The sequence below is a fragment of the Eublepharis macularius genome, chromosome 3 (genome assembly GCF_028583425.1).
Source record: "Eublepharis macularius isolate TG4126 chromosome 3, MPM_Emac_v1.0, whole genome shotgun sequence".
In the NCBI taxonomy this organism is placed as follows: Eukaryota; Metazoa; Chordata; class Lepidosauria; order Squamata; family Eublepharidae; genus Eublepharis; species Eublepharis macularius.
Window position 1 is genome coordinate 82,179,693 of NC_072792.1, and position 27,626 is coordinate 82,207,318.

General features: G+C 42.4%; 1 protein-coding gene across 1 annotated transcript in view; it reads right to left on the bottom strand.

The window, feature by feature from the left end:
* Positions 1–503: 503 nt before the first annotated feature.
* The window catches only part of TMEM47 (transmembrane protein 47), an 87,343-nt gene continuing 60,220 nt past the window's right edge, over positions 504–27,626 (bottom strand). The window contains exons 2-3 of the mRNA XM_054974921.1: positions 26,670–26,810; positions 504–5,867 (exon numbers count right to left, since the gene is read on the bottom strand). Coding sequence (XP_054830896.1) covers positions 5,689–5,867; positions 26,670–26,810 — 320 coding nt within the window. The 3' untranslated portion in view covers positions 504–5,688. The remainder of the gene's footprint in view (positions 5,868–26,669; positions 26,811–27,626) is intronic.

The following is a 27,626-nucleotide window of genomic DNA, read 5'->3' on the forward strand; positions in this document are numbered from 1 at the left end:
TATTTGGATTACGTTTTCCACATACAACCTTATGTAAGCTATAAAAATTGTGAAATGGTAATAAAAAATGAAGGTGGAAAACTACCTGGTTTTGATTTTTTTTCCTCCAAAAAATTACATTAACATCTTTTCCCATGACTATAGTGAACCATAATTTGATGGACTGTTTAAAAAAACATAGCATACACTTTAAAAATTATAAAAAGTTAAAGAAACTAATACCATCTACAACATGAAGAATCCTTCATTATCAAGAGACAAAATGAAATCTCTAGGCACAGTTTTAGGTTTTATAGAGGACACAGAGGCTATAGGTTAGTGTGTGCACTGTTCTGTACAAAAATAGTCTGAATAAATTACATTGCTAGCCATAAGATTAACTTTACTTACCAATCAGCTCATTGCATGTTTAATAATATACAGTTTACATGCTAGTCCATATATATATATATATATATATATATATATATATATATATATATAACTTATATTTCAAACACATAGATCTCTCTATATTTATGTCTTTAAAATGTAAATGTTGAGCTTACAAAACCTAAATGCAGTTGTGCAAGAAATCTAGAAGTGGTGCTTGGTAATTGTCAGCCTGGACGGGATACTTTTAAGCTTTAAAAATACAAACCACTAACTCTGGTGTTAGCTTGGCTATATGTATACAGATATAGATATGTGTATGGACATATTTAGGTGTATTTGCAAGACAAACAATAGATATGTAGTATGAATTCATCCTGCTTTTGATATAAACCCAAATACAACTGAAGTGGTAATAAATAATACAATACAGTAGTATCGTAAAGGTGGCCTTTTACACATAACAACCAATGTTGAAGTGTTTAATACTGTGGTATCTGAAGAAGGGAGCTTTGGCTCTTGAAAGCTTATACCCCTAAAAAATTGTGTTGGTCTCCAAGGTGCCACTAGATTCATATCCTGCTGTAATACCATTAAAAAATTTTGCTTTACTTTTTATCTAGCTTGTAATTGAGTGCTGAGATCCTATGCTTACTGGAATGATTTATGTATTTAAAAATGGGGAGGGCAGTTAGGAGGAACCAATGAGTAATTGAAATCTGCACATAAGAGGGCAAGAATAATTTTTCCTAGTCATCAGGATCACAATAATTATTGATTCTTTTGTTTTCCTTGGATAGTTGTATCTTATCAGCATAATAATAGTTATACCATTCTAAGTCTGTTGAAGTCAGTGGGCCTAGAGAGGTGTAACTTAGGATGGTGCTATTTGAGTCCAATGGCACCTTGGAGACCAACAAGATTTTCAGAGTACAGGCTTTTGAAAGTTAAAGCTACCTTCATTTGCTGCCATATCTGACAAGTTATCTGATGGTGGTAGCTCTGATTCTTGAAAGCGTATATCTTGCGTAAATCTTGTTGGTCTTTTAAGTTGCCACTGTACTCAAATCCTGCTGTTCTATTGCAGACCAACACAGCTACCTGCTTGAAATTAGGACAGCACTGTTTCACTTCAATCCAAAGCAAGTCTACTCAAAAGTAAGCCCCCTGTTATTCAATGGGGCTTACTCCCAGGAAAATGCCCTTAGGATGGCAGCCTGATAATGTAAAGAAAGTAGTTAACACTAAGTGCTTTGTGATAGGGTCTGTAGAAAGAAAGACAAAAGCTACAATCCAAATCCTAGTCATCAGTTGCTAGCATTAGGCTGAAAGCCTGCTTTCCTAAAAATTCTGAATTGTGCCTCTGCCTCTAGTAGGATGTATCCCCATCAGTCACCACAAAAATGATGAACATGGCCCAAACCAAAGAATTTGCCCCAAATTTGCAGATTAATTGAATCCTCTTCCAACCTAACTCTGTAAGAATGTTTTCTCACTAGGGCTGCCAGCCCCCCTTACCATAAAACTGAGGTATAGGTGTTGACAGGCAGACAGGGGCACCAATCCAGTTCCCTCATGTGCACCTGTGCTTCAGTGATCCCAATGATATCACTTTCAGTTGAAAACTGGAAGCTATGGTGTCTCCACAGGGACAAAGTATTAGGGCCGATTTTGTCCCTGCGGAGACACTGTAGCTTCTGGTTTTTCAACCAGACATGATGTCATCAGGGCCTCCAGAGTATACACATGCTACTTTGCTACATGCTGTAGTGGCTCCTGGCCTGCCTCCCTACTCCCCCTGCCCCACCAGCCAGGTGATCAAGGTTAGGAGGAAAGAGGGGGCAGACAACCCAATATCTTGCTGCTGTTTAATTATTTCAGCAGTTGTAGTTTCAATTTCCTTCAAACTAAAGTGGCAATATCTAATAAATTATCTAGTAGCTAATAAATTAACAAAAGAATTTTTTCCACATATATAAACTATGGTTGTCCAACTTGTGTGGCATGGATGTGACAAATGGCACAGGCAGCTGAGGTATGTGACATGTCAGGATGGGAGAATCAGGCCTACACCAGTTTGATTCCACTGATTCCATCTTCTTATCTCAGGAAATGAATGATAAAAACACACCAAGGGGGTGGAGGGTGAAAAGTTGCTTATTAACATATGAAGCTGCCAAGTATGGAGTCAAACCCACCAAGTCCCTTGAGCTAGTACTGCCTACTCTTTCTCAGCACTGCTATCTGGTATCCTCTTAGCTGAGGTTCTATAAGGTTGAACTTGACACCTTGAGCACAAAACTTATGAGCCCTACCACTGAGATATGGGCCACTGAGCTCTGTGCACACACTAGATAATAGGTCATATGTTCAGGTTTAAGTTGTGGCACACGTGCAGAAAAGTCTGGTCACAACTGATCTAAACATTACCTCCCGTCTTGATTTATATGATCACATTTAAAAATATCATCCTGGAAATATAAACACTATCCTACCTCACCTACAATGTGGGAATGTCACTGTAGTTTTTAATATTATACTGCTCCATACTTGCCACACCCCATTTGAACTATATTGATTTTTTGGAACAGAAAGTTTTAGCCACTAGTAAGGGTTTTCTAACTATCATCTAGTACAGTGGAGGACGGGGGAAATGGGCCTGGAAAGGACCCTGCCCCCTGAAAAAGGGGTGGAGAACCTGGGCATTGGGGTGGGGCAAGGCTAGACAAGCACATCCCATCACTTGCAGCAAGACAGGATATGTGCATCCCTTATCTCACTGCAGCAAGGCCAGGCAGACACACCCCATCCCTTGGTGAGGCCAAAGCGTGTGAGGGTGGGCTGAATGGGTACATCTCTTGTCGCAGGCATTCCTTGGGCTAGGGTTGCCCTGACTAGGGGTGGCACCCCAGGTTATCAGCCCAATAGCCTTAGAGGTCATCTCCCATCCCCCATTGTAGCTAGCACTACAATAGAATATTCTCAACATTCCTCCTGCCCTCTCTCTTTCCCTGGATTTAGAATTACGTGCTGATTACTCTTGTAATCTTCGCCTCATTGTCCATCATTGCTGCAGGGGCTGGGGAGATGATAGTATTAATTGCCTTATATGTGCAGTGCAAAATCACCATATGCACCAATTTCTTATCCTTAATATACTGCTTTGTTACATCCCCAGCACCTTTCTGTGAAGGGGTGGGTGGGTATATGGTTCTGTGCAAAAATCAGGCTTATAGGATTTTTTTAAAAAAATAAACCAATTTCTTTGACAGCTGTGGCATTTTATAAATGGTTTTACACTTTGCAGAATACCCCTCCTTCTCTATGTGTGTGATTTGTGATAATTAAACATATTATTTTGATGAGGTCATAATATTAAGAAAGTCTGTAAAAGTATTACAGAGCAACAGCGCAGAGCAGCACATCTAAAGGAGGATTTTGAGGATTGTGCTCTCAAAGGAGGTCCATGCTAGGGTACATTTTAATTTCCATATAACAAAAATAATTATTTCTAAATTTTCTATTAGAACTGTATACACCATATAAAAATATTTTCAGAAGTAATTGAAAATACCCAAATAAGCTGATCGTAAACAAAAATAAATTATGTACTGTAAATCAGTTTAAAATTTCTGCCCCAAATTAACTTGGGCTTTGAAGACTTCATACTGTTTCTTCAAAATTTAGGCAAGAAATAAATTAAACAAACTTTGATATAGGCAAATAACTGTCAGCCAATCCATTAAATTTAGTGGAAGAAATGAATAGTATAATATAATTTAAATACTATACTGATAGTACTGCATAATTTTAATAACTGGGTTCCTACAAGTCTCCTATAGAAAAAGAGATGTTTACTGGACTAAATAAAACCCCATACAAACATCTGTTCCTTACATTAGAGCAAGTGCTTGAAAACATAGTTTCTAAGCTATGGCAAGCATACTTTATTTATGTTATTCTCATTACTAGTGAGAAACTCCAATGAAAAATTTATTTGGAACTCAATTGGAATTAATATGGATCTTGACATGAGTAGCTACAAGTCCTCCAGAACTTGTTCACAGAAACTGATTAATCACAAATCATTCTGCGGTTCAGAAATGCCATCTGAGTATTTGGCCTCCTTCTTCCATTCCATCTTGACATTGTATTCTTACAGATGGTTTCATTAAAGGAACTACAAAGAAGGTATCACTACAAAGGTTTTTATATCTATCTGTATCACTATCATAACACTTCTGCCCAACTGGCATTACGTCATGATTTCTGATTTTGCAATTAGTTCACCCCCATTCTTAAAAATGTATTTACTGACAGGAAGTTTTAGATCAATCAATATGTGAAGAAACTATTTAAAATATTTCAATCCCACCTAATACCCAGAGGCAGTTCTTGAAAATCTAGACTTGCTTAGAGCTTCTGCTGCTAAGCCTCCCATTATCAGGATTAGTTTTTCCTCTCTATACTTTTATCTGTATAGCAATTTCATACCAATAAATGTTTTGTATAAAAAATAGTTGGGCTTGTTGCATATGGAAATTTTACTGCAGTGTTTTAAAACCAAACAGTGTTCAGGACAAATGCAGCTACCTCATGCGTGTATTCTTTTCTTCTTAAATTTTCTCAGTGGAAATAACAGATTGTGTCCTTCTCCATGTTATTTCCAGTACTTGGTTACAGCTGAGACATAGTGTCCAACCACATAATTGGAAGAATGCATTTCCAAGTTTTGTCTTCCTGACAGACCACAGCTGGCTGGAAAATATGGACTGCCAATGCATAAACATGTAGTGTTGGGAAACATGTAGTGTCAGGAAACTATTAGGGAAATCATTAATCAATTATATTAACTTTTCTCAGTATCTGTCACTTGGACTTTCATTTTTATTTCAGCAAGAATCCTGGAAGGTCAATTCATTGAAGTGGTATCAGTTGTGGCCCAGAAGAACTGTTGAATCCTATAAAGATACTTCTACATTGTTCTTGTGCCAGCGACTCTCTTGCAGACTATAACAAACTCATTCCAGCTTGTTTCCTCATGATGCTGCTGCCTCCAACCTAGTGCTAAGAAAAAGTGACAGTAACATAGCAGCAGCTTATAGCATTTTCCTATGGATTCATCAGCAGGTGTAAACTTTGTAGTTCTTTTCTGGGGCTGTTAAAAAGCTACTTGCCGTAACTGTAGCCAAAAGGTAAAAGGCTGATAAATCCACAGAGCAAACTGCTTGATACTCTACAAAAGTACTAAAAACACTGAGTTAGAAAAGACAGAACAATCCTTGTTTTCTTTCTCTTCTTATTTAAGTAGCTCCTTTAGTAGTAGTCTTCATAGTTCTTAGGGTTTAAGCAATAAAGTATGGCCCCCCCAAATGAAAATATAGTTGCACCCCAAGCTAAGCCATAGCCCCAGTTGAACTCGTGGTATATTCTCAAATTGACTGTTTCGATGAACTTGATTGGATAAAGGACAAGACTGCACACTTGAAGAACCACTGAAAGAAAAAAGAGGAGAGGGGAGGGAAAACTATGTGTCAAATCTGAAGTTTCATCCATTTGCTTACAAGAAAACAAATACTAATTCATCACAGCATTTTTGACAAAACCATCAGCATTTTTTAGAACTGAGTTACATGACCAGGAACACTGTGTAGCAAGCCCTTCCTGTTCTATCATACTTCAGATAAGGACATTACATATCTGAATAATCTTCCTGATGTTAAAGAAATCAACGTTTCTTAATAACATGCTAGTGTTGTATATGCAGGGAAGTTGTGATAGGTGATCTGTAACCTGTAGTATGAACAGGTATGGTCTGGAAAAGGAAGTTGCTTGTGATATTTCTAAATTTGAAGTTAGACCCTAATTTTATAGGCACAGTCCTCTGGGAGCATCTTTGAAACATGTCCTATTAAAATGAAAAGGCATACCACAGGAACACAATCCATTTAATTTCAGTTCAAATCAAGTTTCACCCATTTCAGTAAAGCAGTTCCTCACAGAATGTGAGGTTCATGTAAAGAAAATTTAATCTAAAATTATGTAGTCCATGGAGTACATGGAATTCCAAATATATTGTATTGCATATAAATATATATTACTGGAATGGACCAATGGCATGATTGCAAAAGGTTCTAAAAGCAATGCCCTTCTTTTCCTCCTATTTCTTTTTATTTTTGTACAATTCAAACTTTCTTGCCAACAGAACTCAGGTAACTAAGCTAATGGCTTCTATAGATAGATCATAATGCAACAAGAAGAACAAAGGATAATGAAGAAATATAATTCACAGAAAGCTAATATAGCTTTTCTGACTTATTGTAATACATGATATTATTTAGCAGATATTTACAAAAGAATTCAAGTGGAATTGTATATTCCATGGCAATATGTAACAATTCCGTAATAATAACAGGTGAAGTATTGGTTTTCTGCAATATTTTTTTTTAGTAGGTTAAGTTTGGTCGATGATCAGTACAACAAAACTGTGACAGGCAGAAAGTTTATCATGTCCATAGGACAATCTAAACATTTCCTGTGCATGATGCACAAGAACGTATGGGATGCAGTATGTAAAGTACTGGTTCTTGCTGTAGGAAATAGGTCCATAATGTTGCTCAACCAACTGACAGGATGGATTGTGGTTATGAATGAAACTATTGCAATGATACCATGGAACAACAAAGTTATAACCAGTTTTAGCCACTATGGAAAAAATTGGTCCAATGAACCCCAAAAGCTCATAGATCTGCATTGACAGTCTACATGAGAGACTCAGAAGTAGACGTGGGCATGATCGGAATTACGGACTGAAAATTCCGATTTTGGCGTTTGCGCCATCAGGACCGGGCTGATCAGTTCCGTCCACGGCTCCTGGTTCAGCACTCGGGTGGGGCACTCTATCGGGTCTTGATCGGATCAATTGGTTTACGTTTGGGATTGCAGTCTGCAGACAGTATGGTGCCAGCCATCTATTCCTGAGGGAACGGAGCCCCGTGGAAACGGAGACTGGGGAATGCCGGAGCTGTTTGCCCTCCTTCTGTCACCCTGGAAACGTGAATGGAAGCCCAGCTTTCCTTGATCAGCAGGGCTTCCTTCCAACCATGGAGCAGCCAGAAAAGTGCGCGTCTATCTCGTCCATTTGGGAGAAGAGAGGGGAAGGTGGGGGGAGGGGGTGTTCTTCTGTAGCCATGGGCACTCGAATTTCATCCCTGCAAAGCCTGAGAGGCAGCTCTTACGGCCAAACACAGCCCTCCTGCATAGCAGACCCAGGCTTTATAAATAGCAATGTGCTGCGCAACAAAGTTTCACTTTCCGCTCGCGGGTGGAGTGGGACAGAGGCGAGAGAAAGCGCAAGAGAGAGAGAGAGAGGGAGCTTTAGCTTTGGGCTTCAGCGGATAGGGAATTAGGGAATAGGGAGCTATCTCCTCTGGTCCCCCCACCCCCGTGACAGTACCGGCACACTCCTGTGGGGACAGACCCCCCGCCCCCTGAGGGGAGGTGGCTTGCCACCGCCTCCACAGGCCTGCCAGGCCCGGCGGCCGCCATCCTCCTCACCCACCATTCCTTTAGCGCTGGAAACCGCGGGGCACCCTCCTGCGTCGGCCTTCCCGATTCCCGATTCTGTATCGGAAACGGGACTTGAGTGGTGAGGTTCGGGTACCTGAGTTCGGCTCCGCCGCAGAATCACGATCAGCTAAATTGGGATTATTTTTTGGATCCTGCCCATGTCTACTCAGAAGCCCACCAAGTCAGCAAGTCATTAGGACCCTTCCCCACAAGCTGCTTGTGTGCCTCTCGACATTGGCCTCTCCTAAAGTTGGGAGTACACATGTATTAATGCTGGGGTCCCTGGAAAATTCCAACAGCTGTTAGGCACGCCTACATGTGAATACGGAAGCAGCAAAAGTTGCACTGGGAGGCAGTCTCATCAGCCACTTCCCCATTCAGGACCTGGAAGGCCATTTCTGAGACTGATAATAATTGTAACCCTAATGCATGGAAGTATATACAAGGCAAACATCTGGAACAAATCTCATCACTCATCCCAGAATGGGTCATTAATCCCAATCAGTCTTTTGTCCCTTGAATTTAGCATATGTAACTTCTTCTGATTTATCAGGACCACCTAGATTCCGGTAATATTCCTCATATCTCCCAACCTGAAATTAGCAGCAGTTAATCTTAAACTGTCCAGTAAAATTCAAACTTTTCCCTGTAGTCGAATCTCAATCCTGGGAGACCCAGATAATGGGATTATCTACCCATAAAAGTAGCCTTGATTCCTCCAGTAACTCTGTGGCAGGTCATCCTACGTACTGCCCCAGGACACTGCACAGGACTTTCAACAGAGACTTTGAGCTAGCTTTGGTCTTCTTTTACTTCTTCTGACCCCATTCACTACCTGGGATCATCCCACATTGTTCATCCTTTGTCTCCCTCCACTGGCTCCTCCCAGACTCCTCTTCCTGCCTTCCTGCCAGGATCAGGCTTCTATGATTTCTTTCTCCCTTCTTGCCCTCTTATCAATCTCCTTCCTGAACACAGATATCTTACCTCGGGGCACAGGTTTTAACTACATATCAGCTGTGTTGGCATTCTGTTTGGCCTTGAATCCATTTCCTGCCATCTTTCTGTGTTATATTTTTCCAGTAAAGCTGAAATGTGCCTATTTTTCTTGTCCATTCCTTGTCAATTTCTCCTCTACTGGTTTACAAAGCACTGCCCAAGTTGGGACTCCAGTATGCACCAGACAGTGATCCTAAATACAGATTATTGCCCTGAGGTGCACGTATTCAACCTGACACACAAAAGGGGACATTCCAAAATTAAGGGCCCTACATATATACCCTACATGACTAACAACTCTTCTTCCTCCTTGTAGTATTATCATGCAGGATTACTCTGGATTTCAATTTTTCTCTCATGTTTTTCAATGTCTGCACAAAACCTTGGGTGAGGTTGTCCAGAACTACAGGTTTAAATGTTATCAGTATTCTAATAATGCTATGCTCTATTTCTCTTTTCATATCCTCCAAGTTTGATAGCGGTTTTTCTGAATTAATGTAGGAGATTTATGATGGACTGGATAAGGACAAACAGACTGGTTTAATCCCAACAAGATAGAATTAGTAATAGTGGGAGATATAGCTTTGGAAATTCCCACCCTGGTAGAAATAATGTAACTTTTTAAAAAAAGTTTGCAGTTTGTAGATTCTCCTGCTCTTGAATTTTCATCTGGCAATTTTGAAGTTTTATCAACTTCTCTTGTTAATCCTGAAAAACAGAGAACTGGCCAACATCTAATTTAAAACATTTTAATTGGTTATGAGCTTATTTCTGGATTCAAAGCAATGTGCTTGTTTTGATCTTTAAAGCCCTAAATGGTTTGGGTTCAGGTGACTAAGTTAATAGTTTCTACAAGCAAATCATAATTCAGTAAGAAAAATATAGTGTAATGAAGAAATAGAATCCAAAGAAAGCTATGTTTACCAGGGAGTACTTTCCTCCATATTTACCTCTTCAAATTTTAAGATCCACCAATGAGGACTTGCTACAGATTACATCCTTTTAGCTATTTACCTAACATCAACTAGACTTTCTTTCTGGCAGTTTCAGTATTGTGTAATGTTCTTGCATAGGAGATCCTCCTATTTTCTTCTCCATGGTTCCTTTGGAAAAAAAGCGGAAAACATTGGCTTGGATCTCACCAGCTTTTTCACTACTGATGAGATTAGGAAAAAATGTGTTTGGTAAGAGCCTTGCAAACCTGATAAGGAGGGCTTTAAACTCAATCCTATGTGGGGGGAGAGACAAAAATTCAAAGCCCATAACTGGAGATGAAAACACTGAAGATTTGCAGGAAGTGGATGCTAGGAAACATTAACTCGCAAGTAAGCACCGAAACAAAAACTTCAGGACATATAACTCATGGATTCCGATGTCTCTACACTAATGTGCAGAGTATGGGAAACAAGCAGGAGGAACCTGAAGTTCTAATAGAGGAAAGGGACTATGACGTAATAGGTATTACTGAAACTTGGTGGAATGACACTCACAATTGGAATACTAGGACTGAGGGATAAACAGGGTTGTACATACCTATAACTATTGTTCATCGAGTTCTTCTGTGCAGACACACATTGGGACTGGACACATGCAGGCCTGCTGATGGAGAAACTTATTAGCTTCTTTAGAGCTCTGTTAACCCCCCTCGGTTCTCCTGAGCTGCCATGAACCTATATAAGATACCATCAGAGAGTTCACAGCAGAGCAGGAGGGAGGGATGTATATCTGCATAGAAGAACTTGATGAACAATAGTTATGGGTATGTACAACCATTTTGATCATTGTTCTGTGCATCCCCACATTGGGAGATTACCAAGCTATACACAATCGAGGCCCCACCTGGCCGGCAGCCAGAGGCTTAAGGCTGGGGGCCGCATTTGCTGCCGCAGAGAATAAGTGGCAGCATTTCCCCGGCCTTGTAGGGTCATGTGGAAAGGAGGTGGGGCTTGGTGCCTTAACAGCCAGCCCTGCCCCCTGTTCCTGCACTTGCCGCCTAGTATTGAACTTAGTATACATTTTGCCCTATAGGGGCTGTAGGTTTGACTGCAAAAGGGCCTGGAAGAAAGGGGCAGACATTTCTAGCTCTGTTGCCTCATTATAAACATAAGGGCCAGTCATTTTAGTGGGACTCTGTGTCCAGGCATAGGTTGGCAGCCATTTTAAATTCATTTAGGGAGCTTTGTGCGTGGTTTTACAGCTACCTTGACAGTTTGTACAGCCTACGCGCCTGTGGGGGCGCATATTGCTACTAGGTGGCATTAATAATAATAATAATAATAGTTATTAATTATTAATAAGTGCTTATATACAGTCATGTCTCCAAAAAAGGGGTCTGGCCCTTCCAAAGGGAAACAACCAGCCAAGAAGCCCCCACCTCCACCCATTTTGTCCTCTTCAGATGAGGAGGAAAGTTCCAGTCACCAAGCCATCTTCAGCCGCGTAGGTGCACTGGAGCAGGCACGGGGTGTGGGAAAGACTGGCGGGACAAAGTGCAGTAGGCCTGCTAGGCTGACGTCTGCAGCTGCTTTTCAGGCAGAGGTTCTTAGCAGACTTTCTGCCCTTGAGGGGCCTTCTACTTCAGCAGGTGCGAAGAAGGCTGATAATCGAAACACAGAAGGCACAGCGGGTAGTATTGAACCCTCAGGAGTTGATCCAGGTGGGATGGCTGATGCTGAACCTGTGGCACTGGCTGTGGACCCAGTGTGGGATGGTAAGTCTTCTCTTACACAGCATGGTGATGGATGGCCATGGGGACCCCAGAGTCAGGACTCTGTCCAAGCATCCTCAACTCCAGCACCCCCATCAGGCATGCAGCAAAGCATTGCACACAGTCAAAGCGCTTATGGGGATGCGCCAGCTTGGAATAATCAGGTATGGGGTGCTCAGTATGCTGCTGATGATCCAGGTGAGGTGGGGCAGAGGGGCTGGGCTAGTTGGCAGGGTTTTGATGGTCAGGCACTGCCTGGCCCATCCTCTGCCTGGTCCAGTTATGCTCCCCTGTTGGGCTCCACTTTTATAATGACCCCCTATGGCTTGGTTCCTTACCAGGCTCTTCCATTTGGGGCACTGCCCTACCCTTGTGGGACCACCTTACCCAAGCTGCTAGGGACAAGATTTTAAGAGGCAAGTTTGTGGACGTCTTCTCCCTTCTCTACAGGGAACTAGAGAAGAAAGATAAAGAGGATCTAAATGATAGGGACAAGGAGTAGCTGAAATGGCGCTGGGTCGATCGTACCTGGGCCAATTGGCTCCCTGGGTTCCTGATTTATGCAGGAGTTATTGTTCGGGCGCAGTCATGGAGGGTGGCAGCCCTTTTCCAGTACCTTGCTATTATATACAAAGGGTACACTGGCTTCATGGGTGCTGTTTGGATGCAGTACGATGAAGAGTTTCGTATGCGAGCGGCAATGAACCCTGATTTGCCATGGGACAAGATCCTGCAGCAGCTTTGGCTGCAGGTGATGGCCCCTGCTAAGGCTAATCTCACTGACCACTCAGACTGCGGCTATTTAGTCCAGCGGTCCTCCAATGCTCCCAGTACCTGTGGGTTCGCAGGTCAGCCGGTTCAAGCACAGCTGTTGTGCTGGGATTTTGCAAATCAGGGAATGTGCACAAGGAAACCGTGTAAATACAAGCATGAATGTCCAACATGTGGCAGCTCCCACTCCTTCAATTACTGCCCTAGGTGCTATAAAGGATGTTGGGGCAAGCAGGGGTGGGGCCAGCGGTAATGCCCAGCAGCAAGCTGGAAAAGGGTCCCAGCCCAATAAAACTGAGGGAACTTAAGTACCTCTTGGACAGTTATCCTAAGCATGAAGACGCTTTGTTCTTGTTTAATGGGTTTAAGTTTGGGTTCAGGATTCCGTTCCAAGGTCCCAGGACTCCTTTCATGGCAGCCAATCTTTGGTCACTGGCTGGTATGGAAAAGATTGCCAAAGAGTGCCAAGGGTCGGGTGTTGGGCCCCTTTGCGGCCCCACCAGTGTCACATTTGCGGGTCTCCCCCTTGGGTGTGGTGCCAAAAAAGGCAGTGGGCAACTTGTGGCAGATACACCACCTTTCTTACCCCAGGTGAGGATCAGTTAATGAGGCTATCCCAGACCACCTTTGCTCAATGAGGTACACATCCTTTGATCCAGCAGTCAAGGTTGTCAGGCGTTGGGGGCAGGGTGCTGAGATGGCCAAATGCGACATTAAGTCAGCATTTCGCCTTCTCCTGGTTCATCCAGACGATTTTGAGCTGTTGGGTTTCCCTTTTGAAGGCTGTTTCTACATGGACACATCATTACCCATGGGGTGCTTGATTTCCTGTGCGGTCTTTGAACGCTTCAGCTCCTTCCTTGAATGGGCATTGTGTCACCAGCTTCACTGTTGGGACAATGTTCATTATCTGAATTATTACCTTTTCATGAGGCCTTCTGGAACCAGCCAATGTACCCGGCTCTTGGAGGGCTTCATTAATCTAGCAGTACAATTGGGGGTCCCCTTAGCTCTAGAAAAAACTGAGGGCCCTGCAACTGCCCTCACTTTTCTGGGCATTAAACTAACTGGACACTGCCCATCAAACCTCCAGGCTGCCACAGGAAAAACTAGCCGATCTCATTTATAGAGCAGCATAGAGTTTCACTTACTGAGTTACAGCAGCTGGTAGGCCACTTAAACTTTGCTGTAGAGTGATAGCTCCTGGCCGGGCTCTTAAAGAGTCTCTGTGACACCACGGGCAAACTAAGGCTTCCTCATCACAGGCTCAGGATAGATGCTGGGATCAGGGAGGACCTTAGGGTCTGGGAGGAGTTTTTTACAGGCGTTTAATGGCATCTCCATTTGGAGGGATGACATTCTGCTGGAAGCACAGCTGCAGGTACGCTCAGATGCTTCTGGCTCTCTGCGATTTGGAGTGGGTTTTTTTTAAGGCACTGGAGTGCAGAGCAGTGGCCTGCAGATTGGGTAGAGCAGGGTCTCAGTCGGGTCCTCACTTTCCTGGAATTTTTTCCCATCCTAGTGGCGGTATTCCTATGGTGTCGGGAACTTGCCAATCACACCGTGCACTTCTAGTGTGACAATCTGGCAGTAGTTCACGTTGTGAACTCTCTTACCTCTAAGTCACGAAGGGTCATGAAGCTGGTTTCACTCGTCGCTGCTTGAAACTGAACATTGTGTTCTTGACCAAGCATGTCCCAGGGCTAGATAATGGGGTGGCAGACACTTTGTCTCACTTGCAGATCGAGCGATTTCATCAGCTTGCCCCAGAGGCCAACCTGATGCCTGCCCCGATGCCACAGGAACTATGGCAGCTTGGAAGGTTGAAGCTTACTGCGCCATCCAGTTAGCCATTGCCCCCAGCACACAGAGGTCCTATGATTGTGTGGTGAAGCAGTTTGTGGGGTTTAGGAATGAGCAGGGACTACGACAAGTATGGCCAATCCTGGTGAATCACCTTATGCAGTTTTGTGTGCAGCTGAAGGTGAGGGGCTTAGCGGCAAATTCAATTAGGGGGCAGCTAGCAGCTTTAGCATTTGCCAGCAAAGCCCATGGGTTTGCAGATGCCACTGGGGATTTCCGTTGATGGCTCTGGGAGGGCCTTAATGGCCTCGGATGTAAAGTTTGTGGGGGATAATGTCACTTTAAGAATTAGGTGCTCCAAGACGGACCAGTTACAGCGGGGGACTGTGATTCAGCTAGGTCCTTGTGCAAACACTGCTTTGTGTCTGGTATTTGCTCTGAAGCAATACATTGCACTTTGGGGTGACGATGGGGGGGTTATTATTTCGTCACCGTGACGGAGCCCCATTGACTAAGTACCAATTCTGGACAGTTACTGGACGGGCTCTGACAAAGTTGGGTCTGCAGGATGTTAAATTTGGCACCCATTCCTTTTGGATTGGGGCAGCCTCAACAGCTACGGCCATGGGCTACCCTAGTCAGGTTATCCTGCGGGTTGGCCATTGGAGGTCCAAGGCTTATTGGTCGTACATTCGCCCACTGGGCGTTGGGAACCTTAACTGACTTGTTTTTTCTTTAGGTGCTGTGTTTCGCCGTGGAAGGCTGCAGATCCTTGTATGCGGACACAGTATGGTTTTTTTGGTGGCCCACCAAGCCAAGAGGACGGCCATCGGGTCCCAGCTTGGGTTGAATGAGTGGGCCACTGTTGAGTGGCAGGGCCGCCGAGGTCTAAGGTGGCCAGGGCTGCTGCCTTTGCTGTTCGAGGGGAGAAGTGGTCCTCTGCCTGACATATTGGTCATTCACCTGGGAGGTAATGACCTGGGGCTTGTAAAGGGCATGGCCCTTATTTTGCAGGTGCAGACTGACTTGCAATGGATTAGCAGGCAATGACCTAGCGTCTTAATTATTTTGTCAGAGATGCTTCAGCTCCGGGTGCGGTGTGAAGCTTTGAACTTGAAAGGGATAGAAGGGGCTAGGCGCAGGGCCAATAGGGCCCTTCAGTTAGCTTTTGGGAATGAGCTGGGTATTTATCTTCCACACCCCAGGATTAAGGCCCATGTGGATGACCTCTACAGAGACTATCGGTGGTAGGCAACAACGTATTTTTAGATGACCTGAGGCAAGGGCTACGACTTACAGTAAGTCATCTGTGGGGTGCGAAGGCCTGAGCAGAGGCTCGGCCTTAGCATTGGCAGGATTTAGTTGGGGGGATGTTAGCAAGATGGTGAGTACCCTTGGCACATCCCCATTGTTGGGGATATTGGGGGCTTCTCAGAATCGGCTGGCATGCTTTGCGGTGGCCAGTTGAGAGGGCAGGCTGCCTAGTGGGGGCCCCTGGAAAAGTCCTCTCCTCATGCTTCATGGTGGGGGTGCTTAGAGCTTTAAGGGGGAAACCATCCACCAGACCGTCCGGATCCCAGCCATGCAATTGGATGGCTCGCATCCGGGGCAGTGGGTCTCGCCCAGACAGGTCAAGGCGGGATCCAGGGGAGTGACCCCAGGGTCACCTGTACCGCTGGTTAAGCCCTTGCCAGGTTTCAGTTGTTGCAGTTCATGTTGTTGCCATAAATAAAAAATGGCCCTTTATTACCCAAGCCTTGTGTCTGCCTCTTTATTTCAACTGGGGGGGGGGCAATGAGGAGGCGGGGTGAATCTCTCCAACTCCATTTTATTTATAACAATATCAGAGTATCACTGAACATTTATTCACAGTATTCACACGCATGAATACACAGTGTAACACTTCAAGGTGTTCAATATGAACATTAAGTAAAGAACTACTAATTGTACAAGTGAAACAGTACTTTGATTTTGTAAACCAGAAATGTCAATAAACTATACAATGGTAACAATGAACAATCTTGTGATTTTATTATATGCATCCCCACTTCCTTTGGGTCTGTGGTTTATGCTGGTAAACATATTAAGCAAACAAAGAATGTAACACTGCCATTACCACTGCTAAACATTATGCAATGTCTATGTCCATTGCGTAATGTTTGGCAAAGGTGTCTGATAAGGACCAAGTTGCAGCCTTACAGATGTGAGCTATTGGTACTCCCCCCCCCCACCAAAAGCAGAGGGAGATGCTTGTGCCCTAGTAGAATGGGCACTAACCCGCAATGGACATTCCACAGCCAATTGCAGACACAATCCATCTTGATGTAGTTTGGGCTGAAACCTTTCCCCCCTTGTTAAGTCCCCCAAAGCAAACAAAGAGATGAGTGTCCATGCGAAACTGCTTTGTTCTGTCCAAATAAAAAGATATTACCCTTTTTAGATCTAAGAAGTGTAGTGCTATCTCTGCTCCAGAATGAAAAGGAGGATAAAATACAGGGAGTATGATATCCTGAAAAACATAAAATGGTGACATCACCTTAGGTAGGGATTGTAGGCTAGGCCTAAGCACCACTGTCAGAATGGATCCTCAGGAAAGGAGGATCAGCCCTGAGCGCAGAGATCTCACTCACCCTCCTTGCAGACATTAGTGCCACCAAAAAACAAACTTTCCATGAAAGCAACACTAATGTACACATTGCCAAGGGCTCAAAGGGCTTTAACATGAGCTCTGAGAGCATCAATAATAATGACCATTGAGGAACAAGAGGCATGATAGGTGGATGAAGGTTAAACATCTCTTTCAGAAATTTTTTAGAGGCTGGGTGAGAAAACACAGTGTCCCTCGACCTGCTCATGATAGGATGAAATGGCAGTTAAATGTATCTTCAGTGAAGTCGTAGCCAGACCTCCTGTCTTTAAAGAACACAAATAATCTAAAATGCCATACAATGGCCATTTAGATGGGGACTAGTCTTTGTTATTAGCCCAAGGCACAAAATGCATCCACTTGGATGCATAAGACCTCCTAGTAGAAAGCCTTCTGGCATTTAGGAGTACCTACGGTACTGTTGGAATCTTTGCAAGTGTCCTACGCTCAGTCATGAAAGAGTTAAATTGTTGTTCTGTTTGTTTAGTCAAATACCTAGTTAGCAGCATAGGACCACTTAGGCTTCAAGAGAAGTTCCCACCAGAGAAAGTGGGAATCTTTAGTCTTAATGAGGGAATCTAGGACTGTCTTTTGGATGAGCCAGTTTATTGGGGGGCAATTAGCTAGAAACATATACTAAGGTTTTATTGATCTTTGTTCAGTCTGCTACACTTCTACTACTTCACTAGACCATGCAGTCTAAGCTCAGTCTACTTCTCATTGCAATCTAAGCTTTTCTCTCCCTAGTACCTAGTTGAGACTATCAAGATGTAGTCAGAAACTGTTGTTTTTCCTACCAAATGTACCCTTTTTACCCTATTATGTAGTAAAGTATTTTTATAGAGCTAGAATCACAGAAGTCTGTCTACTTTTTTCCATTGTGCTATTATCAAACTCTGCAATTCTGCAAACTTATATCTAATTGCTGCTGCAACCCCCAACACGTACCTCTTGAGAACAACCTAGAGATTGGGACGTATATGCAGGCCATTAGCTGTAATTTCCCTGGGTCATGATGAAACAGTCCCCCCCATGTCAGAATGTCTGGGGCTGCAGACATGATGTAACATGTTGGACAGCTCTAGTAACCATGGCAATCAGATTTGTCTTGGCCCAAATGGGGTTACTAGTATGCAGTCCGTGTTGTCCTGCTGAATTTTGCATAACACCTTTGAGATCAGGGGGATTGGCGAGAAGAGGTAGAACATCCGACTTGTCCATGTGAACTGAAATGCTCTATAAAAATACTTTACTACATAATGCATCTCCCAGAGAATGGGGAATCACTTCCTGCTAGAAAGCAGAACAAAGGTGTTTTCGTGTTGGATGCAGTTGCAAATAGATCTACCTCCGGTACTCCCACTGAGCAAATACAGGTTCGAGATAACAGTCATTTAGAGACCACTCATGGTTGGTATTCAATTGCCTGCTTAACACATCCGCTTTGGCATTGCCTGTTTCAGCAATATGGATGGCATGTATGGAAACTCTGTTGGCAATAGCCCAGTTCCACATGGCCACAGCTTCTGCACAAAGGGTCAGCAATGCAGTCCCACTCTGTTTGTTTAGATAATACATTGCTATGGTACTGTCCATCTGTATTTAAACTTCTTTTCCATACAAGAGAGCTGCAAAAGAGACAAGAGCAAAGCGGATGGCTCCAAGTTCTCAGACATTAATGTACAAAGCTTGTCCTTTAGCTGACTACCGGTCCCGTACAGAGAAAGAACAACAGTGAGCACCCCATCCATAAGTGGAAGCATCAGTTGTTACAACTCTTTCACATTATCTAGTTCCAATTAACTTCTGCAGACCACCAACTTAGATATTTTACGACCCACCTGTGTATAGAAAACTTATAACTAGGAGAATGTACTCTTGCATTAAATCTCCTAACAAACCAATTTTGTAGTGGCTGCATATTCAAGTAGTTTTTGATTTCTCCAAACTGAGTAGTTTTTGAATTCATTGCAGTCGGACAAAAGCCACATGAGATGGAAACAGATGTGACATCATGCCTCTCTGGGATTTCTGACTGCAGCCCCTCCATATCCCTCCCCCCCGCCAAGACTACTTGGAAGCAAGGGGTGCCAGCAATCTGGATCCATCCCATGTTTATCGTACCAGGCTTGGTTGGGGGCAGGGGATATGTTTCACTGTTTTATTTGATTTAAATTTCATTTTACATTTTAGTACATTTTACTCTTTGATAGGATGTTTTAAGTGTTCTTAGAGACAGCTGATTCATCATGTAGCAGACCATCTTATGGTGTAGACATGGGTTGCTAACAAATCTAATAAGTTGTAGAACACATTAGCTGCCTCTTTGCTTCTGGTCCCATTTATAGCATTAGTTTCTACATTTAAAGCCTTACATAGTTGGCACTAATATACCAAAAGGACCATCTCTCCCTATATGTGTTCATATATCAATTGCCGTCACCACGCCAACTCTCCACACCTTCAAATAGAAGGCTGAGGCTTGTGGCAGCCCATTCCATTGGTTTTTGGATCATAGCACTGGATTTTTTTTCTGAAGTGCATATAGCTCTTTTCCTCCCTGTGAAGGAGAAAGTAGTGTCCCAAAGAGTACTGTAACTTTACAAGTGGGTACCACTTACAAATTTGAGAACTACTTTTTTAATGGTAAAAAGCCATTCGGCAGCCTTGTGGTTGAATGGCAGTATATAAAATATGAGTAGATGCCTACTGGGCCATTCAGGTATTTATATTCATAGCCATGATCCACTCAAAGATGCTGTAATATACCCAAAATCTACAGCAGCGATCTTTAACATGGCTTCCACTGATGAATTTCCCAGCACCTACTAGCTTCTTCAACAAAGCAAAGAGCCAGTCCTGGATTTTAATTATTTCCATCTATAAGCTCAAAAATATAATCAGATAATCACTATACTATACATCTCCTATCCTCTATTTCTACATTTATCTACATAAAACATAAACTAGACATATACATTTTAATATAAACCAGTTCACATATTTATATAGACTTGCCTTATATATTCCTGCTTTTACACTTCTATTTCAATATTTCTATTCTATCTTTACTGTCTATCTTTTCCCCCAATAATGATTTTGTTATAAACATGTATCACAAACATATATTGCCGATCTCTTAACATGTTATAGTTTAAAACTTAAAATTCTTACTTATTCTTGATTTTTAACCAAGTAGTCAAAAATACTTTCCATTTTTCTTGACATTCTGAGGTCATCCTATCATGTATGTAAGATGTTAAACTGCAGCGATCTTTAACATGGCTTCCATTGATGAATTTCCTGGCACCTACTTTCTTCTTCAATAAACCATGTGTCCTCTGAAGCAAATAGCCAGTTCTGGCTTTCCTTTACCTCACTGGATGAAGAGCCATTTCAGAAGAACGCAGGAGTGTGTCTGAAGGCAACATCCATTCAGAAAAGCTGCCTCCACCCATAAAGCTTACAACATTTTGTGGCTGACTCCCATAGCAGCCATTTGGTGACTGGATCCAACCCTGGCAGTCATTTTATAGTGGTGCCCACTTCCAGTTGTTAACATTCCAAAAGCACTCACAGGCTCACCAAGAATGACGACCACGGATCTAAACTAATAGTCATTTAACTAGTTCTATTTAATTATAGTTAATATAACTATTTCTGTTTCCATCCTTGTGACTTAGGTGTAGCTATTTCCCCCAGAATGTCACAGAAGACAACAAGAAATTTTTTTAGATATGAATTATAAGGGTAGTCAGGAGAAAGAGAATAAACACTTGTGCATCTAATGCTTTATATTACTGAACCATCATTTTGATAAACTTTGAAAAATCAATATATTGTATGTTTCTCATGCACATATACACAGAAATAACCCACTGTGCACACATGTAACTGTCAGCTCTTTTACAGTGCATCTTATGCATGTTGACCCAGAAGTAGGTCTCGTATTCAATGTTGCTTATTCCCAGGAATGTATGCATAAGATTGTAGCTGTACTTGGCCAAGCATATGGACAACCCTAACAACACCTATGAATATTCAAACTGGCTAGGTCATCCTGTGTATCCCATCTATTTAGCATATCTAGCGCATTTTATTTAAAATGCTACTACATCTCCAAGATATTACATTTGGCAGATACATCTGAAGCCCCTATTGCTGTTTCTGCAAAAACAAAACAAAGTAAGAGCACAATAATGCATTTCTGTAATAAGCAACCATTCTATTTTTGTTCAAAGATTCATATGACAGTATTTTTGTGCTGGGACAAACTGTCATATGAATCTTTGAATCTTTTGTGCTGGGATAATCTTAGCGGCACAGCCTTTTCTTTGGGCATATCATATAAAAATGGGTTGTTAGAAAGATGGGTCTTACTTACTTTCAAATGCAATTTCCACACAAGCAAAGACATTTATACATTGATAATACCTATAATCCCACAGTTTCTTTACTTGCTGTTCAATTCTCACTGAGTTCAATGGCACTAATGTCCAAGTAAGAATGGAAAGAGTTTCATCCACAGTATAGCCAAGCATGACAGCAATGCTATTTCCCTTTATGAATATAGGGTAGATTTTCAGCCTGAAGGCTCCAGAACAGCAATCATTAGAATTTACACAGAAACATGGACAATGACACACAAATCAAATTGGATGTGATGGAATGCAATCATTTTCTATGTGCACAAAGAAATAATTGATTTGAAATGAAAGGAATCTATGTAGTGTTGTAAGACAAGGAGGAGCTGAGATTAAAAACATACTTACCAATGGCACAGCTATGTTAATCTATTGCACAAAAAAGAAAGATGAGTCTTATGGCATCTGGAATAGTAATAACTGTAATGTAGTCAGGGTTGCCAGATCCCCTCAGGGACAAACTAGGGGACGGTGGACAGGTGAAGTACTTTTGCGATGTGAGCTCCTGTCACCAGAAAATAATGTTATTTCTGGCATGACACAGAAGTAACAGGTTGCACCAGGAACTGATTCGCTAAAAATTGGCCCCATCACTTTTGCGTCCCTCTACAAATGACATCATTTTCCAGTGCAATGGCTGGGCATGTACACGCTTTGCACACACGCCTCAGCCCTGCCTCCAGCCTTTCCATGTACCAGTCTGGGGGCGGGGGGCAGATAGAGGCTGGTGGAGAGGAAAACCCCTCCAATGGCAGGGAATCTGGCAAACCTGAATGTAGTGTAAGCTTTCATGGCTTTGAGTCCAATCAATTTGTCTGATGAAGTAGCCTCAACACAAATGTATATGTTGTAATAACTCTGTTGGTCTTTAATTGTCATGATGTTTCTTTTGGTGTTAGATTTTACAGTTACAATTCTTAATTAAACTATTTATAATCTATATTCTCGTACGCCAAGTTCCACACATTCCTTTTTGTTTGAGTAATTAAAAATCTTATGGAGCCTAAAGAGCTGAAACTTTTCCAGTCTTAATCAAACACTATTTCTATTCATTTGCACACTTCTGAACGGCCTGTTTTCCTAGTTCCCACTATGGGACATTAGTAGCAACTAGGGTTGCCAGGCCAAGCCTGGAAACTGGCAAGAGGGCTGGGTTAGAGACATGGGGCATGGTGTGATATCAGTGATATCACTGACGCTGTTCCATCACTTCTGGGTACAACCCAGAAGTAACAAAGGCCAGCTGTAGGAACTGCTGGAAACTACAAAGTCTCCTGTGATTCCTTGAGCTACCCTTGGTCATTTCTCAGTGTATTATTATATTTTAGGTGGAGGCCTGACAAGCCTTGTAGCAACACAGAGAAGCTAAGTAATCCAGCCAAATTTGCCGCTCTCACAATCTCCTGTTAACATCTCTTGCACTTCTAACTCTTGCTTATTCTCTATGATGCCGATAGCCTGCTCCCATGCAAGCTTTATCATAAATGTCTCACTGATTCTTATGGGACTTGTTCCCAAGTGCATATGAACAGAATTGCAATTTACACAGTAGTCTGCAATTGCTATGTCTTCTTGGCCATGCTGAAGAAGTTTTTATTTTCTGTTGAAAAGTCTTAAAGGATTTTCAGTGTCAGCAGAGTAGTAGTAGCCAAATCCAAACATAATGGTACCTACTTCCTTCGACTCAAAAGCAAAGGAAAAAAGAAATTTCTTCTCTTCCCTACTGTCTTCATAGATTCCTCAAACAGCTTGCTAGTTCACTTGAAGTTATATAGTAGGGGTCCCCAAAATGATGTTGTTGGTGCAATGGTGCCTTCGATACCTTTCCTGGTCTCTGCCAAATATTTCTAGAAAGTAGGCAGGGCTAGGTGGGGCTTCTGCCCAGAAAGGCTTCTAATTAGCAACTGGAGATCTGATTGGCTGTTCAGAATTTTTTAAACTGCTTCAGCACAAGCCACCACCACAGCACAAGAATCTTTCGCTGTGTGACTGAAGATAAACTGTGAGTATACAAGACAATAATTTTAAACAGTATTTTCATTTTAAAATGCATTCTGTTAAACAGAGCTTCTGCCTGACAAGCTGAGGAGTTATTAGAATTATGCATGCCCTCACTCCCTGACATTTTGTGGTTGGTGCCTCCTCTTGTGGCAGCCATTTTCTGGCTTCACTCACCACTCTGAGGCAGAATTCAAAAGGTGCCAGGAGGCAAGAAAAGATTTGGGACACCTGTTCTATAATATTGCCCGTATCTTCTGCCAAATACCTGCTGGAAGAAAGTTAGAATTGTTTTGCCGTTATTAACCCAATTCTACCTACTCCAGCTTCCTCTGTTTTTATGTCTAATTTCCTCTCTGCGCTCCTATTCCTTTGTTACATAACAAATTTCAAATTACTGCTTTATAATGCTATGCAGAATGAGATGCAGAATTAAAGGCCAAAAATTAAGCCACTAAAGAAATTAGTGTTGCCAGGTCTCCTTACCCTCCTGACCAGGTCCCCTTCATCATGCAAGCCCTGCGAGTGCTCCCAGCATCATGCTGAGCCAATTTGGGCTCCCAAATGGGCCAAATCTGTCTGGTATGAAGCAGCCTAGGAGCACTCCTGGGGGCTGTGCAATGACATCACTCCTGGGAGTGATGTTGTAATATTGTACCAAGAGCGTGCACTGGAGGCCTATTCCCCTGCCTCTTCCCCCATCAGCCTGGTGGCTTGAGGGGGAAGAGGACAGGAGTGGGGAATCCCTGTCCCCATCAGGGAATCGGCAACCCTAAAAGAAATGAACAAGGAGTTGGTAGTTTAGAATCATGATTTTAAAAAAGTTTTAAATTCTTTTAAAATAAACCATTCTTGTGATCTGTCTGAAAATCAACATGACTGAATTCATTTAACAAAATCTATATCCATTTTGCAAATAGCTTCAAAAACAATGAAAAACAATGGGAAACCCCTCTACAGTGAGACAAGCATACCCCCCTTTTTTTTTGCTAACCTGAAGTGAGACAACCAAAATAATGAGAACAGCAGGGGGCAGTATGATACTTCCCCCTATAACTGTTTCAATTCTTCAAATATAAAGACCTTCAAATAGTAAGGGCCTATCTTGCCATATTCTTGTAAACGGATTTTAAAAATCCATCTAGTGGAGTAGATGGTTCTGTCACTCTTCCCATTATTGACTACCAGACAAGCTTAGTGTTTCAGTTCCAGCACAGATACAATCGACAGAATGAAGGGGAGTTACGTTTCGAAAACTTCAGGGAAGAAGCCTACATGTTACTAGCCAGCCTGAAAGACACTAGAAGATGTACTAAATGATTATCTCAGTGTGGCCATTATGACTCACATTAAAGAGCAGTCTTTGGCCTGATTTGCTTATTTTTTTAAAAAAAGTATTTCTCTGTACCAACTGTTACCTTTGATGCTTTGAAAAATAAAAGAAAGGCTTTACAGTTTGACAGCTGTTAAATTAATAACAAAAAGCAAACCTGACACAATGAAATTGATTCTTCCTGTGGAACATGGGGAAGATATAAACACCTTTCAGTTTAATCCTATTTATTTTTATATGAATGGTTTCAAGGGTGAATACTTAATGGAATTTTTCAATCACAAATTTGAAAGGAATAGTATTAAAAATCAGAAATGGCTCAGAAAAGATTTCAAAATACACAAAACAATACTGTCCACAGTTGCTATATTTAAATACTCAACTTTTGTAGTCTTTCCTAAGGTTTGAAATTTGGACAATAATAATTAGTCTGCAACTGTTTTTAAAACTATACTGGTTTCATTGTAAACAGGAATTGATATGTTACAGGAGTAATACACACCTAATATGTAATAAAATTTAGGGTTTATTTCTTCAGTTTGTTAGACTCTGGACTGATAAATTCCTCCACATAATCCTGTATGAAGAACTTCACTTTGTACAGAAGACCAGTGTAAAATGTATAGTAAATATGAACCAGTAGACATGTCCATGGACACAGCATCTAGACAGAAGCTGCTGACCCCGATCTCAACAGGGCCGGTATTTGCGGGGACACTGGGCGAGGGAGAACGGCACAGCCTTGCCCTTCCGGCCAGCTCCCGACGCGGCTCCCAAAGACGTGCAGGGGACCACAGGAATTCAAACCCAGCCAGCCAATTAGGGGCTGGCTGGGTGGAGAGGAGGGTGGGGACGCAGTCCCCCGACCTGAGGTCCAGGTCCAGGTCCACTCCCTTCGCTAGGGGTCTGCGGCAGTTGGGCTCTGACAGCAATCCCCTCCCACCCTCCACTTCTATTAAGGTTTATACAGGTTGGTTCAAATAAGGTGGTTTGGGTGTTAGCGAATGTGAATTTGAGTCTAAATGGGTTTTCAATGGATTGGTTACTATTTAGTCGCAACTTGGGGTTACAGTGATTTGATGGGATGCTGCAGTTTCAAAGAGTTTTGTTAGTATTATGACACAGTTCTATAATATCTGTGTGGCGGTTTTGGCGTTGGGCATGGATCCCCTTGGGGGGAAGCAGGGCCTGTGCGCACTGCTTCCCCATAGATGGGGATCCCCATAAGGGATCTTGGAGCCGGCATGGACAGGAGCAAGCCCAGCTCGGGGGGCTGCCAGACCATGCCTGCTTCCAGGTGGCAGGGGAATCAATTAGAGGCTGCCGCCCATTGGTTCCCACTAACTGTCATCCCGTGGTTTCCCTTCAGCAGGCGGGCTGAACAGTGAGGGGTCATCGGCTGGCAGGTGGGTCAGCTGATGCAGGGATCTGCGCCCCATGCTGAGCCATCGCTCCTAACACTGTGATCAAAAAAGTTGTGGCCTATTTTACTCCACACAAGGTGTCACACATGTTTATTACAGCCCATCTCCTGAGCCTTAGAGCCTGCCCTCACAAATGCAGTCTTCCACATGTCCAAACTTCCCATGCAAAATAATATAGAAAAATACAAAATTAAAAATTGAACCTTCAATAAAAAAAAAATCCCTCTCTGATTAGCTTACAAATCAGGGGCTGAAACAAACATTAGAAGACTAGTCCATGAATTGGCTGTTAGATCTTAATTTTCATGTACAAAATAAAAGTGATACTATAAAAAATAGCATGATGATGCTCGAGTATGCAGGGATAGGTAAAATGAAGAATTAATTACAGCACATGGTGACCTAGGAATGACCTGGCAGTGTATGCTGTTAAGAGACCAAATCACTCTGAGATTCCTTGTCCAGGTAAACAAGGTTGATGATTCTATATCATTACCAACAATCTTGTTACAATAAAACTATTTTTGGGTTGTAATGCACAAGCCCCATCTATTTTCCCAATAAATATGAAGCTGCAGTTACCAAATATGAAGATACTTCATGGAAGCAATTATTCATTTACCTGCTGCAAACAGCATGACAGCGACTGGTCTGTAGAACCGCCTTCGTGACCCCACACAGATCGAAATTAATCCAACCAAGAAAGCTATAAGTATTATGGCAGCACCCCCCAACAGCATAGCAAGTGTAGCGATCTGCCAATCTAGAGAAAGAAAAACACAGAGTTGAAGCTAGTGAGTAACTCACATCCAAGTGTGTCTGTGGAGCATGCAGTGTTTAGACTAGGACAACATTTGAATTGTGTCATCTGTTACTAAAAAATACAAACCTTTTAAAGTATTTCCTATCATTGAATTATCTTTATGAAATTGAAGGCAATATCCGTGTTAATTTTCACTTTAGGCAGTTAAAAAAAGATTTGCCTTAATTTTTTGTACAATGGGATGTGAGAAAACAAAATATTGGCTTCTTAGCTTTTTGTACAATGAGATGTGAGAAAACAAAATATTGGCTTCTTAGCTTTTTGGCTACTTACCAACTAACCATTTTCCTATACATATCAGTATTTACATTTCTTAACTTAACAGTTAAGGCTTACTTTAATAAAGAGCTAAATAAAATCTGCTCTGACTAATGCCAATAGGAAAACCGCACCGCAAAATCAACTGGAGAGCAAATTATCCCAATTGTAAGTTACCAAAGTTAGATTCCTACAGAGAATTGCACTTGCAGATGAGAATTTGGCTCTCCCAGCAGCAGCATAGCTGCTCAAGCTGGGAGCCGTCATTTGCAGCCCCATCCAGAGGAACGGAAACAGGCTCCCTTCCCAGGCATCCAGGGCTTTGCCGGGGGGCGGAGCCAAGAACCTTATACAGGTGGCTCCGCTTTCCCCCAGCATCAGTCGCTTCATTCGCTTGGACAAAGCAGGAGTGTTTTTCTCCTTGCTTATACCTGAACGGCAAAGGGCAAGCCACGCCGGTGCCGGCCTCAGCAGCAGTAGCTGCTCATCTGCTGAGCA